Consider the following 23,389-nt stretch of genomic DNA (forward strand, 5'->3'; position numbering starts at 1 on the left):
TGGGGCTGGTTCATCTTCATCTGTGCATGATGCGCTTAGGGTTGTAAGGAACCCTAATATGGAACTGGATTTGAAGAAGGAGATCAAAGATGCTTTGAAATTCATAGAAATCAAAGGAGGCATCAAAGATGATTGGGTCAAAAGGAAGCACTGTGAGATTATAGCAGAGTTTGCGAGACTTTCTGAGGAGGCTATTCAAAATATTCAAGGTGGTTCATGTTCTATTTTGGACCTGCTTGAGGCTCTCCATGGTTAGATGGGTATACATGTTGGCCAGGCATCTAGTAGTGTGAAGGGGGCTAGTAATGCTGAAGGAAAGAAGGATATGGACAAGGTGTGGAATGAGAAGATTCTTGAAGAGATGGGTTTGATTGATGAGGAGGAAATCAGTGACTCTGTGCCTACAAAAGAAACGTTGGGTGCGAGGGACACTACAGAGGGTATGGAGATAACTGATGGTGTTGAATTTGTTTGGAAGGAGAATTTGAAGGTAACCACCAAGATGTAGGTGCGAGAAAATAGGAATAAGAGCCAATAAAAGGAACTGGAAGGTAAGACAATCATGAGGAATAATAAGAGCATTGCTTGGGTTGAGCTGTTTGCTAACAACAAGAACCTCAGTGTTGTGGAACAATTCTAGCTTTTGCTTCAGATGGGGATGGTGCTCGCATTCAAGCATCTGACCTAATTGACTTAGCTAGGATTTCTAAAAAAACACTCGGTGGGCTACTTCATTGATAAACACCAAGGTATGTCTGCTTTGAATTTGTTGGTTAGTTCCTGGAAAGTTTAGGTAGAAGCTATCCAACATGAGAAAAGGTGGATTATCTTTAAGTTTTAGAATGAAGTGGACCTTCGTAATGTGCTGGAAAATGGCCTATACATGATTTATGGAAGGTCATTGCTCTTGAAGAAGATGCCCAAGTATTTTCAGTATGATTCTGAAGAGAGGACTACATTACCTATGTGGATTCAGTTGAAGAATTTGCCATTAGAGTTGTGAATTCCAATGACCTTAGGGAGAATTTGTTTAGAGATTGGAAGGCCACTCTTTGCAGATAAATTAACAAAAAATAAGGATAGGCTTTCATACGCTTGAATTCTTGTTGAAGTTGACATTGCTAAGGAAGTTAAACACAGTGTAAAGGTGTGGTTCCCCGATGATATTTCAATAACTCAAGAGGTGGTGTATGAGAGTCTGCCCAGATACTGCAAAAGCTATAAATCTATTGGTCACTCAGAGGGTTTCTGCAAACCCAGGAAAGAAAATGAGGGAGCTTCAGGAGTTAACAACAAAGGGAAGGGTAATCAGCAGGAATTGTTCCACAACACTGAAGTTGATGATGCGGCGTGTAATCAGCAGGAGGGTCTCCCTCATAATGTTAATGTTTAGACTGAAGAAGTGTCAAAAGCTGATGTTGCTGAAAGAAACATGAATATCTGATTCTCTTCTCCCTGTGGTTAACACTAAAAAAAATGAGGGACTAGGTGGTGTTCAGAATCAAGGAATAAAGGCTTCTGCAACAAATAAAAGTAAGGAGGTTTTTGTTGTAGCTGGGAAGTCATTCAAGGAGGATAACTTGGTGGAGGTTTCGGTTGTAGTTGTCCCACCAGGGTCATCCAGAAATGGAATTGCAAATAGTCCTACAATAGACAAGGGTAAGATTATGAGTAAAGACTCAAAGGCTTTAAAAGAGAAGGGAAGGGTTATAGAAGAGGGCTTTGTGCAAGTAAAGAGCAAAAAGAAAACAAAGATGGGTATGGTTTCTAAGCAAGCAGTCAGGAAGGGAGGCTCATGCCTCCAACCTACCCCATAAAGATCTCTACATGGAATATAAGGGGCTTTAAGAAGTCCCTAAAATAGATTGGGGTCCAAGACCTCATCAAAAGGAATAAAATAGATGTGCTTTGTTTGCTGGAAACAAAACTTTCAACAAACAGTTTGGAGGGTTTGCTGAATAAAAAATTCAGAATGGGGGAATAGGTGAATAACTTTAACCATCATAGCGCTGGAAGGATTTTGGTGCTCCAGAACACCCAGAAAGTCCAGCCACAGGTTATTGATATGAATGCTCAGGTAATTCATTGTGCTCTGAAATGTTTAGTTTTTGCAAAGAGATTTACTGTGAGCTTTGTTTATAGTTTTAACTCCATTGTGGTTAGGAGATCACTATGGTAGGATCTAGTTCAAACTAGTAATCGAAATGCAAGGCCATTGCTGCCCTTAGGGGATTTTAATTGTGTTTTTTCTTCTGATGAGAAGAGGAATGGGCAACTTATTTCTTCTTATGAAATTAAATACATCGAGGAATGTTTTTTTTATCTGGGGCTCTAAGATTTGAGGTCTACTAGCTGTCACCTTACGTGGTCTAATGGTAAGGTTTGGTGCAAGCTAGATAAAGCTGTCCACTAAGCAGGTTAGTGATCATGTTTATCAAATGTGAATAGTGCATGGAATTCAATATTGAAGCGTCCAGAGGTATCCCCAAGTAATGAAAAGGAAATTCTCCTTCATTGAACTCTGTAGTTCTTTTAATCCCATCCAACTCTTCACTTTTCATACCAATTGAAAACAAGTTGGATTTAAGGCAGTTAGTAATCAACCCTGAACATTGAGTTAAGTTACCAAGACAATCCAAAAGAAGCTTCACTAAATTAAAATCCCATCTTAAGAACAAAATCAAATCATCAGCAAATTAAAGTAAGGTGGGTGATTTTAAGATGTTCACATCTAGGATGGAAATTAAAATTTGAATTTTTTTAAGAGATTTCAAAAGCCTAGAAAGGTACTCTAAGCAGATCACAAAGAGCAAAGGGGAAAGGGGATCCCTTTGTCTAAGCCCTTTCCCCTCTTCAAAGAACCCAAAGTAGCCTTCATTCAAAGAGATAGAGTAGAATGTAGTAGACACACCTTCCATGATCAAATTAACCATGGTCTGAGGAAAATTAAGTTGTTCCAACATCTCATTCAAGAACTTCCAAGACACTGAATCATAAGCTTTCTTGAGGTCTATTTTCAACATGCATCTGGGAGACACTTTTTTTCTAGCATATTTCATCACAAGTTCTTGGACAAGGTATATGTTCTCCCCCATACTCCTATGTTTAACAAAAGTTGATTGAGCTGGTTTAACAATCTCCTCAAGACAAGGCTTGATCCTTGCAGCTATGATCTTCGCAATGACTTTGTACATCACATTGCAATAGGCAATAGGTCTGAAATCATTAACAATTGAGGCATGACTAGACTTAGGAATCAGAGTAATAATAGTGTGGATAATCTACTTCAAAAGTTTTCCAGTTGATAAGAATTCTTTAACAGCATTAGTAAACTCCTTCCCCACAGTATTCCACGATCTCTTGAAGAAACAAGCTAAAAACCCATTAGGACTTGGGGACTTCCCATTACCAATACTGAACAATGCTTGCTTGATCTCTTCATCAGTAATAGGAGTCATAATCTAGTCTCTTTGAGAATAATTAAGGATACAACCTTTTGTAATGATTTGATCATCAACCATAGTATTATACACTTCCTTCCCCAACAACTCTTTATAGAAACAAAGAAATTCCTCAGCCACCTGCATTTGGGAGTTTGTTTGTTCTCCATTGTCCTTCATAACAACTAATATATGATTCCTTGTGATGTGCCTTCTCATAAGAGCATGAAAGAAAGACATACTCTTGTCACATTCTTTTAAGTACTTTCCCTTAGCTAATTGAGCCATTAACATTATGTTTGCTTCTCCAAGTCTGGAAGTCTCATTGTTCTTCTCAACCATCCTCTTTTGAATATCAGTATTAGAAGGATTGCCATGCAAAAGTTGCTGTAAGTCCATCAATTCAACATTGGCTTTATCTGCTCTAGCTGAAACATGGGAAAAGTGCACATCATTAAAATTTCTTAAAGGTTTCTTTAAAACATGCATCTTCTTAACAAATATTGGCTTTGTGGAGTGTTTTCTATTGACTATTTTTCCTATCCCAAATTTTGTGCTGGATCATGTTGTAAAACTTTGTAGAGCGTTTGTGCGGGTTGGAAAGAAGAGGCCTTTTGTGGCTTGGAAGGAGGTCTGCCTCCTTAAAGCTGAAAGAGGCCTTGGAGTTTTTGACCTTAAATGTCACGACCTGCTATTTTTGGGAATTTTTTTTTTAACAATGACATTTAACATGCTCTAATACCATATTAAGGTAAACCCAATCATTAACCTAAGTAGCAAGAAGCGGAAATCTGACCATGCGACACCAGTGGTAGCCCCGTAACAAAATCCATGGATACGTGGTCCCACTTTCATTCTGGAATGAAAAGTGGTTGCAACTGACTAGCCGGTCTCTGGTGCTCAGCCTTAACCTGCTGGCACGTAAAACACTGCTGCACAAACGCTCCTATCTCCCTCTTCATGCCACTCCACCAGAAACACTCTCGCAGATCCCTATACGTTTTCGTACTTCCAGGATGAATAATGTATAAAGATTTGTGTACCTCCTCTAGAATCGTCCTTCTGATGCTGTCATTTGCAGGCACACACAATCTGGTGCGAAATCTCAAAGCCCCATCATCAGAAATACTGAATTATTCTCCCTGATCATTCTGTATTCTGGCAAACACCTCGACTAACTCTAAATCATCTCTTTGAGCAGGTTTAATCTTTTCATATAATGTGGGATGTACGACCAAATTGGAAATAAGCGTCCGAGGATCATCTTCCACTAACTCCACACTGAGTCTTTCTAAGTCCATCTGAATTGGGTGCTGAACTACCATTGTTACCTGTGTTGTGTCTCCTGATTTATGGCTCAAAACATCAGCAACCACATTTGCTTTACCTGGGTGGTAACTGATGGTACAGTCGTAATCATTGATGAGTTCCAACCACCTCCTCTGTCGCATGTTCAACTCTTTTTTTGTAAAGAAGCACTTTAGACTCTTATGATCAGAGAATCTCTCACACCTCTCACCATATAAATAATGTCTCCAGATCTTTAGTGCATGTACAACTGCAACCAATTCCAGATCGTGAGTAGGGTAGTTCTTTTTATATTCTTTCAACTACCTGGACGCATAAGCCACCACCCTACCATGCTGCATCAGCACACAATCGAGCCCTTTCAAAGATGCGTCACTGTAAATAACATAACCATCGCCTCCCGAGGGAATCGTCAGTAGTGGTGTAGTGATGAGCCACTGCTTTAATTCCTGGAAACTCTGCTCGCATTCTTCATCCCACACGAATCTGGCATTTTTTCTAGTCAACTGCATGAGAGGTCCTAACAAAGCTGAAAATCCCTCCACAAATCGGCGATAATAACCTGCCAGTCCCAAGAAACTTCTGACTTCCTGCACATTTCTCGGCCTAGCCCAATTTACCACCATGTCAATCTTGCTGGGGTCCACTGCTATACCGTCTCCTGAGATCATATGGCCTAAAAATGCAACCTTCTCAAGTTAGAACTCACACTTGCTAAATTTAGCATAAAGGTTCTCCTCTCTGAGTGTCTGCAACACCTGCCTCAAATGCACCTCATGATTCTCAAAACTCCTCGAGTACACTAGTATATCATCAATGAAAACTACTACAAACTGATCTAGATACTGGTGGAAAACTTTGTTCATCAAGTTCATAAACACAGCTGGGACATTTGTCAGACCAAATGGCATAATGAGGAACTTGTAGTGCCCATACCTGGTCCTGAAGGTTGTCTTCGCGATGTCCTCCACTTTTACTCTCACTTGATGATACCTAGATCTGAGGTCAATCTTGGAATATACCCGTGTATCTTGGAGCTGATCAAACAAATTGTCTATACGGGGTAGAGGATATTTATTCTTAATGGTAACTTTGTTTATTTCCCTGTAATCAATACACATCCTTATGGACCCGTATTTCTTATTTACAAATAACATTGGAGCTTCCCATGGCGACACACTAGGTCATATAAACCCCTTATTCAACAAATCCTGCAACTGCTCCTTCAATTCTCCCAATTCACTTGGAGCCATACGGTAAGAAACCTTAGAAATCGACGCGGTCCCTGGAGGTAAATCTATAGGAAAATCCACCTTGCGCACAGGAGGCAATCTAGGTAACTCCTCTGAAAAAACATCTGGAAATTCTAGTACTACTGGAGTGTTGTCAATCTTCTATTCATTTTCTGATACTTCTTTCACATATGCTATAAACCCCTAACCTCCATCTAGGAGTAATCCACTTGCCAGCACGACTGACACCAACTACGTTGGAGCACGTACCATGAACCAACGAATCTAAATTCTTGCTCTCCAGGAGGTCTGAAAATTACTTCTTTATGACAACAATCAATGCTAGCATGATTGGCAGTCAACCAGTCCATATCCAGTATTATATCGAACCCACACATATAAAAAACAATCAGATCTGCTAGTAGTACTCTCCCCTGAATTTCTATCGGATAGGCTCTAAGTACCCTCTGACATCTGATCACTGATCCTGTTGGTGGAGCTACCGACAACGCTATATCTAATGACTGGGTCTCACTCTCAGATAATTTAACATAAGATGCAGAAATGAAATAATGAGTAGCACTAGAGTCAAAAAGAATAATAATCGGATATGACAAAATAGTAAATGTACCTGTCACCACATCCGTAGTAGCCTTTACATCACCCGACATCAGAGCGTATACTTGCATTGGGACCACATTCCTCTACTGGCCACCACGAGGCGCCTAGTATCCTCCCCGAGCTGCCTGATGTCCTCCCTGATAGGGCGTGGGAGTTGGCACCTGGTCTGGTTGACCCGGGCATTCACGTACCACGTGATCGAATCTTTCGCAGCGACAATATACTCCTTTGCCTACCCAGCACTCCCCTAAATGATGTCTCCCGCACAAGTCGGCGCACCCTGGTTCCTGTAGACACCCTATTTTTTCCCTAGTCAGATAGAACAAAGGGTATATTCTTATTTTCATTATTATTATTATTATTATTATTATTATTATTACCGTATTAATATTATTATTATTTTACTATCACTATTATTTTTATTCTTATTAGTAGTATTTTTATTATCTTTATTTTATTATTGCTTTCTTATAATTATTTGTATTATTTATTATTATTACTAGTAGTATTATTAGTATTACTTTACTATTATTATTTTGGATATATTTTATTATTATTATTATTATTATTACTATTTTCATATATTATTATTATTACTTTATTATTATTTTTATTATTTTTATATTATTATTATTATTATTATTATTATTAATTATTGCTTTTAATATTAGTATTATTACTTTATTTACTAATTATTATTATTTTTATTATTTTTATTATCATTATTACTGTATCTATTATTACCATAAAAGTATAAAAAGAATAAGAAGAAAAAGGAAAAGAAAAGAAGGATTTTTAGGATTTTGTTTTATAAATAGGAATGCACAGGGCAGAGGCCAAACGCGGGGGCTGTGCACGGGGGCGCATAGCGCAGGCCAAGAGCCCATCTTCTTCTTCTTCTTCTTCTTCTTCTTCTTCCTGTGGAGTCTCCTGTAAGTCACAGCCATTCCTGCTTTTTCCCATCTTCTCTCCTTCTCCCGGCGCACCCTGAATCCATCTTCCTTGCCTCCCTCTGCCTCTCTGCTCATCTCCCAAACTCCCTCCATGCCAGTCGTCCCGTAGCACCGACCAGTCTGACGTCTCCTCTGAACCCAGCGCCAACAACTCCGTAGCACTGCACCACCGGAGTTCCCCTGCTTTTCGGCCACAACCTGCTGAAACCCAAACCAGTAGGCCTCCCTACCGCCAGCTTCCCGTGAAGCTGCCCTCCGCAGCAGAACTAGCAGCAACGCCAGATCCATCCTCAGTCATCTCCGGCCACCGCTGCAACACTCCGACCACCAGCTAGTTTTCCTCGACTCCACCGCTGTTACACTAGCCCCCCAGGACCTCCGACCACCATCACAGCCTAGTTCCGGCAAAACCCTCATAGCACAGCTCCTCCTCAACCAGCAGGTATATATATATATTTTATGATTATTATATGCATGTCATGTATGTCTTATTTTCCAATCTGTATGCATATATTGACATTGTGATTGTTAATATTAGTGTTGTTAATATTATTTTCTAATTATTTTATTCTTTTTGGGTGCAGGATATTTACTCATATTTAAATTTGTATTATTTTTGTTTAATAATATTTAATACTAATTGTTTTATTCTTTTTTTGGGTGCAAGATTTTTGTTCACGTTTAAATTTTTATTGTTTTTGTTTAATAATATTTAATGCTAATTGATTTATTCTTCTTGGGTGCAGAATTTTTGGTCATATTTAAATCTTTATTGCTTTTATTTATGCATATTAAATACTAATTGATTTATTTTTCTTGGGTGCAGGATTTTTGTTCATATTAGATATTTGCTTGATATTTAAATATTATTATTGAATTTATAGATCTTTAGGGTATGATGTAATATTGTTGTTTATTGGTATTTTTGTCATGTATATATTTAGGTAATATGGTGGTATATTATTTCATATTATTTTTATTATTATGGTTTATTAGGTTATAAGGTTGTATGCATATATGATTTAGGTACCTTAGGATTTATGATATTGTTTCTGTTATCATGTATATACTATAATTCATTATTTTGTATTATACGTAATATAATAGTCTACCATTGTATTATTATCATGTTAACTGTTTAGGATTATATATCGAATTTGATTTGATTTATTACTATAAGTCTAGAAATTACTATATTGATTATTTGCATATTAGTAATAGCTTGAATAAGTTTCTATAAGTTCATTATTTGCTTCCCTTTAATTTGATTTTTTTTTTAATTGGTTGCTTATATACGCGTGTATTGTATCTTTAATGGGGTATCAATATTAAGGTAAATAAAATATGTATATTACTATAACCATAAATATTGTTATTATTCCTATCATTACTTATTATTATCCTTATCATTTATTACTTACTATTATTATCATATCTATTATTTACTATTATCATTTATTCGTTGCAATATTAATATGATATTATCAGTGTAGGAGTATTATTATAGTAATATGTTTTTATTATTGTCAATATTGTCATCACTTTTAATTAGTACTAATGTTAAATATTTTTAGTATTTTTGTTCCTTGGGTATATTTATATTTTGTATCATGTATTATGATATTTATTTTTATTATTTTATAGTATTATGTATTTTCGTGTATATTTATCCCTATGATTTTAATGCTGGGGTATGAGCCTTCGGGATTCACGTACCTTTAGTTCTGAGGTAATATGCAAATATTTAGATTTTACATATATTTTTTTATTATTTATTTATTCACTTTGCACGTGTATTAATAAATTTACTAGAGGAGTAATTTTAAAGACTTTTTAGAATAATTTAGGGATAATTCTAAATTAATTAGGTACCGTTTGTAAGAACGGGCGCGTAGGGGGTGCTCGTACCTTCCCCTCGCGTAACCGAACTCCCGACCCCAGCTCTGGTAACGTAGACCCATTTTATCCCTAACGGGGTAGTAATCATGTGTTCTAACCACACTAAAAGGTTAGTGGCGACTCCGACATTCCCTATTTTTCTTTGAAAATTAAAATTGATTTTTATTTTGCCACCCGAGGCACACACCCTCCCGGGACGTCGCGACAGTTCCCACGAGGTCCTGCCATCTACCTCTGGTCTTTCCTATCGCGACCTCCTCTCCATGGACCCCTACTGGTGCCAGCTTGAAAACCTTGAGGCGCAAGCCTCTTTCTCTGATTCTGAGCCGCTACACCCCTCTGAATGTCATTCTCAATAATTGCAGTTCTGTCTACAACCTCTGTGAATGTCTGAGTCCTAAAACCAATCACCTGCTCAAACAATTTCTGCCTGAATCCCTCTTCAAACTTTCTTCCATTTTTCTCTTCATCAGGTGCTAGATGTGGAGCAAAACATGACAACTCGACAAACCGAGCCGCGTACTGGGATATAGTTATTTGCCCCTGTACCAAATGCAGAAACTCCGCTGCCCTCGCACTTTGAACGATAGCAGGGAAATATCGCTCAAAGAATAGCTCCTTGATTCGGTCCCACGTCATTGGCACTAGAACCGGCCTCTGCTCCTCAATTAGTCACGCTGCTCTCCACCAGCGCTTAGCCTCCCCTGTCAACTTAAATGCTGCAAATAGTACCTTCTATTCATCCGTACAAGGAAGCATCGCCAACGTCTCTTCAATGTCCTGGACCTAATTCTCAGCTACAATCGGGCCATCTCCTCCAATAAAGGATGGGGGCTTCATCCGCGTAAACTACTCGATCGAACAACCACGCTCCCTAGAGCTCTTGGCCATCTCAGCCATCACCTGCTGAGTGACGTTACGCAGTACAACATTTGTATCTCCTCTACCTATGCTGGAAGGTCCTGGCCTAACCTCCCCAGCATTCGTGCCACTGCTTCTTGGGTCCATCCTAAAAACAAGAAACACACTTAAGCACTTTATCTTCTATACAGGCCTATCCTGTACCAATTCAAAATTAATTACCTTCCTTGACCTTAACTCAATATCTAGTTTTGTCACCTAGACACACGATCCGATAATAGTTTACTATGGTTTTCCTGAAATCGTCACCCTAGGAAAAACACAGAAAACACCATGGTAATCCTATACCCTGACACAGAACAAACCTCAAATCCTTTCCTATACTCTGGTATTGCTTCTGCTACACTCTAAAGTCTATAAAACCTAGTAACCTAGGCTCTGATACCAAACTATCACGACTTGCTATTTCTAGGGTTTTTATTTTATTTTTATACTATGACATTTAACATGCTTTATACCATACTGCGGTAAACCCAATCATTAACCGAAACAGCAAGAAGCGGAAATCAAATATACATATCCATATATAATTATATACAATACTAGAGTGCTAACAGGTTCCCAAAATTTACATATATGATTGTTCCTAAAATATCCCAAACTGGTGAGGGCTGTACAAAAATACTCCCAAAAATATACTCACTCTCTACTAACAGGGTAGTACTATGACCCTTGCGAACCTGATCTGCTTGCCTACTTAGATCACATGAAAAATGTTAAAGTAATTTGGATGAGCCGACGCTCAGTAAGACAAAATATGCTATTACTAGTGTGTGGCAAATGAGTTACAATATTATGAAAATATGTTTCTATATAATCATGTATAACTGGATATGTAAATACAGTACAAGTAATAAAATCCATCACCCTTTCCATGTTGCTTAATATAACAATATTGTAGGTTACTATTCAAAATACTTCTAATGTACATAAGTATACTCCCTGTTTCTGTAAATCTGTATATACGTAATAGTAACTGAAAAATTTCCCCTGTGGATAACTGTGTGTCATGATTTAACCCCTCATAACAGGGTTGTGCGGCCCGTAGTCTGGATCTGCACTAGCTGACCAACCAGCGAAAATCACTATACTCTTTCGGTCTGATCTACCCTCCTCAACCCATATCTGATGGGAAGCCTGTCCACGTTTAGGGCATTATACAATCGACCTACTACCACATATTATCTAAATAGGTGGTTGCACTCATAACTGAAATATCTGTAGCTACGGTACTGTGCTCTGTAACTATATGGTCCAAGAGGGTCTGATACTATATAATACGTTTCTATATACAACTATCTGATTTACCATGATTCTGAAATAACTGTAATAACCATGATACTGAAATAAACTATAACTGTGTCAACTATATCTCTGAACTGAACTGTATAATCATGGTACTGAAAACTGTGTAATCTTGGTACTGAATACTGTATAATCATGGTATTCTGTGATTATTATAAAACATACCCACTGACTGTATACTCTATAAATCATACCCTGAAAATATTGTAAAACATGTTTATTTACTATACTTATATGCTCAAGCCACACTGAAGTTTTAAACATATTATACATAAATGATAAACTGTATAAATTTCTATCGTGAATAATCATCTGATAAAAAAAAATGTATAGTTTATACTAAAATATAGTAAAATTGCCTAGTATAGCATATTTCCCTTACCTGACTACTGGAAAGCCCCTATGGTATACTGGCCTAACACTCGCAGGGCCTCCTTCACAACACTCTGAACACAACATTTGTCAGAACAAAATATCAGTATTTCTTTGTCTACATAATTTCCTATAACTTTCAGAAGACCAAAAATTGGCTAAAAGGTCTTACCCTGAATTTGGGATGAATTTCAACTTCGTTTCACCAACGATCCGCCCCAGCAAACTTGAAGAGAACTTCGCCAGGAACGTCGTGGTGGCCTCAAATCGTCGATTTGGCTACTGAAGGGGCTGAAATCGAGGAGAGAAGTGGGAGGGGACATAGGAGAGAGAAATGGGAAGTATTTTGCCCTGAAATGTGATAAAAATCCGAGCTTGCACTATTTATAGGGCCAAATTCATCGACGAGACACGTCACCTTATCGACGAGTCCTTTAGTAAATTCGTCGACGAACCTTACCTTCGTCGACGAAATTTAGAGTAACCCAAATCCTTCTCTTGGTATTTTCTCGTCAACGAGACGGGACCTCGTTGACAAGGTTCTTAAGACCTTCATCAATGAATCCACGTATTCGTCGATGAAGCCTAGAAATTCCTTGAAATTATTATCTTCAAAATGCAATGTCGTTAACGAACGATTCGCCTACTGCCTCCTTCTGTTTCTGTTTCTGTTTCCATTTATCTCCCTCATTATTAATTAAATACTATTATTCTTCGGGTCACTGCATTAAAGCTTGGAACAAAGCCTTTCTCACTAGAGCCTTGTGGAACATCCCAAGAAAAAGTAAAAAGAAAAAAATGACTCTTTATAGTCAAAATGGGTTCACCAGATTTACTTGAAGGGTGCTAATTTTTGGGATGCTTCTTCAAAACATGAAGACTCCCCTTTATTCAAGAGGATGATTGATATTAAAAATAAGATCTTGTAGAGATGTGGGGTTCATGTGGCTGTAGACGGTTTGTTTAATTAGTGGGTCAAAGATGGCCAAAATTTGTTCTTCAAAAATTTACAACTACTGGAGGAACAAGGGAAACAAAGTCACGTGACATAAAGAAGTTTGGAAATGTGGTAACTTGCCTAAACATGCATTCACATTGTGGCTAGGAATAAAAGGGAAACTTTTGACAAGTGATAAACTACTTGTTGAAGGAGTTGACCAGAACTGTGTATTTTGTAAAACTGATACTGAGACTATTGACCATATCTTTTTTATATCTAAATTTTCTAAAATTGTGTGGGATCTTGTCCGACACTGGATGGGGTCAACTAGAGTTATGTCATTCCTGAAAGCTGCTCTGAAGTGGTTGCATAAGGAGGTAAAGGGCACAGGAATTAAAAGAAGATTTGCTTGGCTATTATAGTATACTTCCTCTAGCATTTAAGGAACAAAAGAAAATTTGAAGGCAAATCAATTGAACTAGAGGGGCTGTTTAAGGTGATTCAAAGTCATACTTATAGAGTCATTTATGATAAATTTGGATTGTACTTCTTTGATTAAGTTTTGGACTGTTATAAATAGCTTGTTAGAACACTTTTGAGCATATTTGTAATTATACATTGCTGAGTGTTTGCTTGCACAAAATCACATCACCGAGCTCACAATTTCCTATACTATTGATGTGTGGTTGATTGATTACATTTGCTACATATCTGCTTGATTGAGAAGCATAATCATTGTACCTAGTTTTTATTAAGAAATCTATTGTATTCCATGCGTGGCCAGAGGGGGCGGTAATCCAGCCCGGGAAGGATTGTTTGTAAAGGTTGAGGTCAGCCCTGTGTTAAATAACCTTATTGTATTTGGTGCCACTCCACCCGTTAAGTGAGCTTATAATGTAATCCTTGTACTTGTTATCCAAGGCAGGGTTGTAGGCAGTTTGCCGAACCTCGATAACATTTTTGGTGTCGTCTCCATTTACTGTTTTATCATGCATGCTTAGTTTAATTACTTGTGCAGTTTAATTTTTACTGTATATTTATATTGATTTATTTTATATGTACTAGATTGACCTTAGACTTGTGTAATACTGCTATTAGTGGATTGAACTAGGGGATAAAATTTGAAAATACAAATTCACCCTCCCTCTTGGGAATACAGTAAAACTAACAATAAGAATTCTTTAACAACATTAGTAAACTCCTTCCCAGGTTGATCTGTATCTAGCCATTGACTAGTTTTGATTTGATCTTCTGATTGGGAGCTTCGCTTCCCTTTGCTTGGGTATGCCTAGTGTATATTGTACATATCCATTTTGATCAATACTATTTACCATTAACTGATTGAAAAAAAGAATATTGGCCCAGTTAGCATATTAAATTGTATAATATTGAAAGCATTCTAGAAAATATTCTATAATGTTTATGTATTTATTATACACATGGATGTTACACTAATCTTAATAAACATTTTATGTACGCTTAATAAACAATTTATATATACATAAAGCAAAGTGACAGATAGAACTAATTGAGAGGAGATTCTTTTATTTACAAATAAACAATCTATGAGATTTTCATTCACACAATGTTTGGAGAGGTCTTGAATTTGTGCTTGCACTAGATTTGGATATGATGTAATATAAAATTGTAATGAAATTTGTTCAAATTCATCCAAATCCAAATTCAAGATCCCATATCCATACTTTCAAATGTAGCGTACATATAAATATTTTTCTTGGGGATGATTTTCCATATGCTTAATGCATGGGTTAACAAATTCTCTTCCTAAGCATTCCCTTGCTTGCCATTCAAAATAACCTGCATGAAAAGCAATACTAGAATTATTTTCTTGTACATAGAGAATATGAGCTTTAACAATCATAGGAAAATGAAGTAAGATATAAGACAACCACATAATAAACACATTATTAAGCCCAAAAACTACTATAAAAACTTATAAAGAATTGTTTAATCTAAAAAAAATAAGCCTTCAAAACAAACTTAAAACCCTAGGCTCATCATTTTACCTTGTAGTAAAACTTGTAAGACAAAGGTGCCCATTATTTGAACTTCTGACCTTTACACTAGAAACATTCAAATGTTATTTATAAACTCTTCATCTAAAAGAGTTTAAATCCTAATCAAAAGCACAAGGTCATCCCTTGCACTGTTTGGCACACCTTCATCGGCCACTCAACGCTTGAACTTCTAGGGATTATTTAGTTATTCTCTCTTTGTGCACTCATTCTTCTTCATTACTTTTTTTTAAGAGGTCATTCTTCTTCATTACTTATATGCAATTCTACTTTAACACCAAATTCAGGGGCTCTTCTCTACAAGGACCATGTCAATTTCCAAGGAGATAATGTTCAGTACTATTGCGAGTTTTACTCAAGATGTAGAGAAGAAATGTATCAACAAGAATTGATAGTTTTTTATACTCACCCCTTCTATCTATTTTATTGAAACTTCTTCATACTAAGGTAAAGTCTTACTTATCTTGTAGAAATTGCCATAGAAAGTAGCGCTTCTATATAATTATAAAAAAGTATTGTAAATATGTTGAACTTTGATTTATGTGGATTTAACTTCTACTAAATCCACATAAATCCAAACTATAGCTCCAAAATCATGACCCAAATACCACCACCTTATATAATTTTTGAAAAAAAAACAAAAAACAAGTTGTCTTCTTTGTAATTATTTTGAAACCTAAAAATAAAAAGGAAAAATAGTTATTTTGCACAACTAAGCAAATACTTTATTTTTTATCATTTTTAATATGAATCTTGGATAACTAAATACAAGCTAAATTTTTTCTAATTCTTTGGAAAGACAAAAATAGAAAATGAATTTTTTTACCGTTAAATAAGGCCTAAGGAAACAAATAGTCGAATATTTTTTGAAAGACATTCAAATTTATGATATCATGGATGTGTGGCATTCATAAGTAGAGTGCATTATTTCCTTAGGAAAATATTGGTCACAAGTAGAAAATAAGGTGAAGCAAAATATATGAAATAGTGATATATGTACAAAATTGGTAAATAAACTTCGATTATGTTTTTTATGCTAAGTAAAAAAACATATATTTCAATATATGCCATGGCAAAGTGTACTACATTGTCTACTAGTATATTAATCATTGTAATGAGTTAAGTTTTGAAACAATATCTTACGCTTCTTTATAATGTTTCAAGTTGTAATGCCACAATCCTAATCCAAGTCTCTGCATGAAAGATGGAAATGTTTGAGGTCATATTAAAATCACATTGATCATTAATATGGAATGCTATTTACACTAGTGCATGCATTTTGCTGGTCACTTTATTTCGTTGATGATGTTTAATGCTAAGCAACTATTTCATAACATTAAAGCCAGGGTGGCTTTTATTATGCTAAGAAACCACTTAGTATTCCATCATTTAAAACACAACATATAAGTTGATTACAATAAATGATGTTGACCTCAATTTTTTTTAAAAAAATAAATCTTAACAAACAATAATGTAAGATATTAACATGAATAGCTATAAACTTGATTGAGAAGAGACTCAAATATAATAAGGAAAACATTTTCTCTATAAAGATCGAGAAAATGGATTTTTTTTTTCTTGTATGCTATTAACAAATGTCTAGTGTATGCATTTATAGTCAATATATATAGTTCTATGCATTTATCCTTGCTATTAAAAAATAATTCATATCAATAACTCTAGAATTTTAAAACATACATGTATATCAACATGAACCTTTCCTTTGGCATGATAGATGATTGGTGGATGGATCTTAGTTTTGTTTCTCCAAAATTATTCCCAATATCTGGAAGCAGATATGTCGGAAGATTTGGAAGGAGAGGAATGAGACAATTTTTAGGGAGAAATATTCCACTGTCAATAGTGTATTATAGATGTCTATCAAATTTGTTTTATTTGACTTGGTCTAATAGCTCCCCGTGCAAACCAGATTGGGAGGAGTTTTCATGCGTTCTATTTGATCTTGGAGGGTGATTCTTGTACTCTTCCCCATCTTAGTTCCAACAAATATAAAAATTAGTTTAATAAAAATTATATCTATAAAATTTAATATATATTAATTTAAAATATTATATATATATATATATATAGAAATTTAGTTTAATAAATATAATATGTAATTTATATGTTTAAAATTTTAAATTATTTTTAATAACTATAAAATAGTCTAGTAGTATTTTAATTTATGAATATAAATTATATATATATATATTAATAAATTGTGTAGTAAAACAACATGAACATAATATATGTGTTTTTAATATATTTTTAATCAAATTGATAATGTATTGCGACGACTAAAGCAATAAATTAAAATAATTTTGACTTGACCACATTCTCTTTTAATTTTAGTTCAGATAATTATTTATATGTATATATGTGACTATCACAATTTATTAAAGAATTAATGAATAAATTTATTTAAAAATTCACTATTTTTTAAATAAGTGTGAACAACTAGAAACTAAAATTTTGATGGGGCTTGTAGCCTATAAACTTCTTTTACCAAAAGTACTAACAAAAGATTGTTTGAAAAAAGCGAGACATATGTTACTTATGTTATCTTTAGAAATTATGCCCTATATTAGTTTATAAGAAAATGAATCTTTAATGCAGTGCTATGTACTAGAATTTCCTTTTCTAATCACCTTTAATAATAATAATAATAATAATAATAATAATACACATACCAATTGTAATTTTATAGAAGGACCTGTTACTGGTATCAGTTTGAAAAGGGATTTGTCGGCCCACTCCATAGCATCAAACTGGTTTCTTTTTGCTTTAATAATTCTTTTTATAGTTGTAGGAGGAGGAAGAACAGATGACACCATGCCAATATCATTATCATGCATAGAAATGGAAATAGGGAGGCTCTTCAGATTTGGGCATCCATATATGTGTATTTCTTGCAAATAGTCACTGACCATGCTCCCCTTATTACCACATATTAACCCCTGCAACTTGGGTAGATATCCTAACCACAATTCTTGTAATTTTGGGAACATGAACATGGAATTCTTGCTCCTTTCCTGATGCACCCCCTCTTCTTCTTCATCTCCGTCTACCGCTGAAATGATATTCTCAATATTTTTACAGTCGTGCACAATCATAATCTCAAGGTTTTGGAGGTGTTTCTGTGCAAACCCAAAAGGAAATATATACTTTACATTATGACATTCCGAAATGGACAATAGCTTAAGATTGGAAAAGCTTCCACTCGATACTGGCGACAGTGATTGTTCTAGTCCTCCCCTTCCAACTGCACCCTCCTGAAGCTTTAAGAGGGCTTTGAGGTTTTGCAAATCACGCACCACCAAGGTCTCTAGTTGTGGTAAAAATAAAGGCATAATATTAGAATCGGTGGTGGCAATGCAACAATTATTTGCCCACAAGTGGTGCATCCCTTGGCAGGACTCAATTTTACATCTCTCTAAATCCTCAGCATTCTTCAAAGAAGACGAAAAATCTAACAAGCTGCAGAAATCATTGCATCCCCTTAAAATCAACTCTTGGACATTTGAAGGGAGCATGAGGGATAATTCCCCCATTTCTGAACTATTACGAACCCCACGATAATCTATACATAATTGTCTGCCAAATAGTATTTTTGGTAGCTGAAGAACATCCGTCGATAGGCAAAGGAAGTAGCGCTTCAAATTTTTCCAAGCCTCAGATTTTACATAATTTTTAAACTTGAGAGGGTCAAGGCCCCAGAGTTTGATACTTTCTAACTTTGTCAAGACAGAGAGTTGATCCACCTCCATATCTTTTCCTCCAACTCCAATGCACTGCAACTGCCTTAGCTTGGGGAGGACCTCCTTGCCCCCTCTTTCAGTTTGAGGAAACATCCATTTGATGGACATACCGCACAATTCTAGGAATTTGAGGTCACATAATTCTTCGATGCCCATAAGAGCTCCACATTTTTCACTATTCTGAAGATCAAGTTTCCTTAATTTTTTGAGTTGTGCCAGAGAAGGAACATATTTTAATTTTGGGCATCTTTTAAGCAATAGTGCTCTTAGGTTCGTCAAGCTTGAGAGGGAGTCAGGAACATGCTCAATGCTTGTACTAGACAAGTCTAAAACTGTCAAACTTGGCATACTTGCAAAAAAGATATTGGACATCTTTGTTAATCTTTCATTATCATTTAGCAGCAAAGTAGACAACAAAGGGCACATCGGCGAAGTAAAATCTTCCGCCCCTCTACCTAAGAAATTTCTCATTAATGAAATCCTCTCTAGACTCCCTTGCCAATTTCTATTATTTGGGAGCTCTTCTAGTTGGGCACCAGCTTTCACCATAAACATATGTTTATCCGATCTTGCAATATCAAGGGCCATGTCTCTTATCACATCATGCATCTTTACACAATTATGAGGGTGACTTACAGAACTTTGTAGTAAACATACATTTATGAGTTCATTCAATCTAGAGTGGCCTTGATTATATTAATGCTGCCTAGTATCCATTTCATCTATTAGTCCCTCACAAATCCAATACCGTATCAATTCCACTATTGGAATGTCATGATCTTCAAGAAACAAGGCACAATACAAGAGACACTACTGCATCTTTTCATTCTTTAATCGATCATAACTAAATTTTAAGCGCTTATATACATTCTTTACATTCTGAGCAATATCTGGAGCATGTTGTTTCAATTCATCTAAAGCATTATTCCACTCATAAATGTCACACACTCCTATCAAGCTTCTAGCTACTGTGATAATTGCAAGGGGCAAACCAGCACATTCTTTGGCAACAGATTTGGCAATTCTTTCCACTTCAGGATTAATAAGAACAGTGTGATGCCCTAATTTTTCCTTGAATAGACTCCAAGCTTCTTCAGTTGAGAGTGGCTCAACTTTGATAATTTTTTGGCACATTTGTTGACACACTTCTGATGACTGAGAAGTTATGATCAACTTCCCCTTGCTACCTTCATTAATAGGAATTCCCACACTCTCTATCGAAAAACTTTCCCATATATCATCTAAAATAAGGACAAATTTCTTTCTAGCATTCACTGCTTCCAACAACGTAGCTGCCCTTGTGATTTCGGGTTCATCCCCTTTAAAATCCACATTCAATTTTAATGCAATCTTATTTTGCAAGATATGAACACTTGATTCTTGAGATACAGTGACCCAAAATATAGAACCAAAGACACGCGAATTTTCCAAGAGTCGGTTGTGGATGTGTGTTATTATGGTTGTTTTGCCCACTCCTCCCATTCCATAAACTCCCACACTTCTAATGTCCTCTTTCATCAACATTTCCCAAATCTTTTCAAGGTTTTTCTTGGCTGTAGCTTCACCTACTAGTTCTGCGCTAGGTAATGCAAGTCCTTTATCTAAATATGTGTCGTTAACAACCCCATTAGGAAATATGCCCCTATCAAAAACTTCATTTACTTCTTTAGTAATATTCTCAATTGTTCTTAAGAACTTGGATTGTGAGAAATATCTTCTTTTCTTAGCTACATGTTCTATTTTGTCAACTTCTCCTCTTTTGCTTTCTACACTTTTCAACCAATTTTCAACCTCTGCCTTGGGTTCCTTTTGAAACTGGTACTCAACATTCTCGAGTTCTTTTTTAATGTCCTTTTCTCGGCTAATCAACTTATCCATGTTCTCCTTTAACTTGTTCATATTTTCTTGAAGAATTTGCTTATAGCTCCAACACTCTCCAATGGAATTGTATATACTCGTCACTAGCTCAATGCTCTTCAATATGTTCCCCCAAATATCCATCTGCACATTACATGTATAATTATCAAAGGGTGAGTGAGTTATGTGATGATATTTCGAATACTATAATTAAGATGAGAGCACTTCAAAAGAAGGTTGTGAACTAATAACAAGTCATGTGTATAAAAACCATGAAGAAATTGATTTTTCCAAAAAGAAAATCAAACCATTATAGATAAATGTCCCGTGAGGCATACATAATTCATAAAGTGTTCATTAATTTTCAGTTTTGGGCCTTCTAGCTTTTCAGAAAGCAAATTCCTTAAAAAAAAACTAATATTCTCTTTATCATTCCACCTAGAATGAATGAAATTGCATTTAACGAATTTTGCCTTGCTTTTCCTATCTAGTTAACTGAATGGTGCATCGGTGCTTAAAATTCTCAGAAATTCTTTTTTTTTTTTTTAAATTCCACAAATCCTTTCTAATTGGTCTATCAACCAATACAATAGAAATAATAAATAAATACATTAAGTAAATAGGCAACAAACTAAGATTTTTCAAAAGTGTTATACTATGTTCATCTGGACAAGAAAATCATAATATCAGTTGCATGGATTATAAAATTTTAAATCAATTTATTATTACTTAACAATAATTTTCCTAGTAAATTATAATTAATGATTTTTAGTGGAATAAAAAGCATATTTTAAAGGCATAGACACAGAAATTATTAAAAATAAGAGCAAATATACCTTTTTATAAGTATGAATAGTATAATCTAAACGAATAAAATGCAGAGCTTACGAGCTTTAAGGACGTAACGGCAGGAGAAGCAAATGACAACGGCGGGTATAGGGAAAGGAAAGCCACACTGGCAAGCTGTCTCCTGCAATTTCAAATACAAAAACACCACACGGATCCGTGCCCCTAGCGGATTCGCACGGGCCAGCAGCAAACAAGAACAACTCAAATAAAAGGAGTTGGAGGCCGAAATCAAAAGCAGTCCAGTACTGGCCAGACTAAAAGATTAAGCCCACATTAAAGAGCATGCAATGGAGGCCCAAGCCAGGAAACAGCAGCCCCAGCTAGTAGTCCGAACACTAACCCGGTGCATTTCAGATCACAACCCGGTTTTATTAGATTGTGGAGGAAATAAGCGGAGCAGAGTTCCATTCAGATTTGACAACAGCTGACTCATGTTGGAAGATTTTGAGAAGAAAATAGAAGAGTGGTGGAAGTCCCTTGATTTTAAAGGGAGACAGGAACTGAAGGCTTTGAGGGGACGTTTAAAAAAACATAGAGAAGGGAGCATTCATCCAAAGAATTATTGGAGAAAGACACAGTGCGAAAGGAACTAGATACTTGGAACAGTAAGGTAGAGAAGAGGCCTTTATGCGAGCAATATAAAGTGTTGAAAGAGAAGGCGACTAGAAAGTTTTTGCAATGGTTGGATCAGGAAGAAGCTTCATGGAGACTCTGATCCTGGGAACTATGGTTGAAGAATGGAGATAAGAACACTAGTTATTTTAACAGGGGTGGCAGCTTTGCACAAGAAAAAAACATTCATTTCACGGTTGCGCATTAAGAATAAGATTTGAACGAAGATTGAAGATATTAAGTCTAAAGCTTCAAATTTTTTTCAGAAATTTGCTGCAAGAACCTTATATGTGGAGGCCCCAAATTGAAGGGGGAAGGCTTCAATACACTGCCAGAATACTGCAGGAAGCACCTCGAAAGCACTTTCTCAGAGGAGGAAATTTGGAGTGCCATTGCAGCATTGAATGGAGACAAAGCGCCCGGTCCGGCTTCCAGGAATTTTATGTATACGAGAGGTTTGAAAGAAGTCTGAATGCCACCATCATTGTAAAAGGAGGGGCCGAGAATATTAACAAAGAAACTATGGGCCCATTAGCCTTGTCGGCATCTTTTACAAAATTCTTGTGAAGGTCTCTTATCAATCAGGCTTAAGGAGGTTCTACCATTGATCGTTTCCAAACAATAGGTAGCTTTTGTAGCTGGAAGATAGATATTGAATGTTGCATTATAACAAACGAAAGTATAGATTTTTTAAAGAGAAAGAAAGTCAATAGCAAGCTTCCCTTGCAAACTCAATCTAGAGAAGGCCATGGACCATGCGAATTCGGATTGTCTTATTGATATTATGAGAATTATAGGGTTCGGTGAAAAATGGAGGAGCTGGATCCAATAGTGTATCTCCACGGATTCCTTTTCAGTTTTGATTAATGGAGAGGCTTCTGGATATTTCAAAAACTCCAAGGATTTGAGGCTGGGTGATCCACTTTCGTCATTCTTTTTTATCATCATAATGGAAGCTTTCTCAAAAATGATTTTCAAAACCACGACTAAAAACTTGTTGACGAAAGTTAGTATCCACAACTCGAAAGATTCCATTATTTTATCACACCTCTTGTTTGCGGATGACATGTTGGTTTTTTGCAGTAACTCTCCATATAAATTTAGGAATTTACGAGTCATCCTCTTGTGCTTTGAAGTGGTTGCGAGGCTAAAAGTTATTCTCTCTAAGAGCCTTATTAATTTTCCCGATTGGAGTTATGAAGGGCATGGAGATGATTGTTGATATCTTCAACTGCAAACTGGGTTCCTTTCCCACGTCATACCTAGGCTTCCCCTTGGGGGCTAAT

The 23,389-nt window shown here is 36.0% G+C and overlaps 2 protein-coding genes across 2 annotated transcripts; both read right to left on the minus strand.

Moving 5' to 3' along the window:
* Positions 1-9,681: 9,681 nt before the first annotated feature.
* On the minus strand, positions 9,682-19,373 carry LOC131151382 (probable disease resistance protein At4g27220). The gene is made up of 2 exons (XM_058102627.1): positions 17,741-19,373; positions 9,682-9,833 (listed from the first exon to the last, which is right to left on the minus strand). The coding sequence occupies exons 1-2, from the start codon at positions 19,371-19,373 to the stop codon at positions 9,682-9,684; spliced, it is 1,785 nt and encodes a 594-aa protein (XP_057958610.1).
* A 222-nt stretch (positions 19,374-19,595) lies between these two features.
* On the minus strand, positions 19,596-22,496 carry LOC131151384 (disease resistance protein SUMM2-like). The gene is made up of 3 exons (XM_058102628.1): positions 22,387-22,496; positions 21,531-21,612; positions 19,596-20,786 (listed from the first exon to the last, which is right to left on the minus strand). Exons 1-3 carry the CDS (start codon positions 22,494-22,496, stop codon positions 19,596-19,598), a joined length of 1,383 nt encoding a protein of 460 aa, XP_057958611.1.
* Positions 22,497-23,389: the final 893 nt, after the last annotated feature.

The sequence above is a fragment of the Malania oleifera genome, chromosome 3, assembly GCF_029873635.1.
Source record: "Malania oleifera isolate guangnan ecotype guangnan chromosome 3, ASM2987363v1, whole genome shotgun sequence".
Classification (NCBI taxonomy): domain Eukaryota; kingdom Viridiplantae; phylum Streptophyta; class Magnoliopsida; order Santalales; family Ximeniaceae; genus Malania; species Malania oleifera.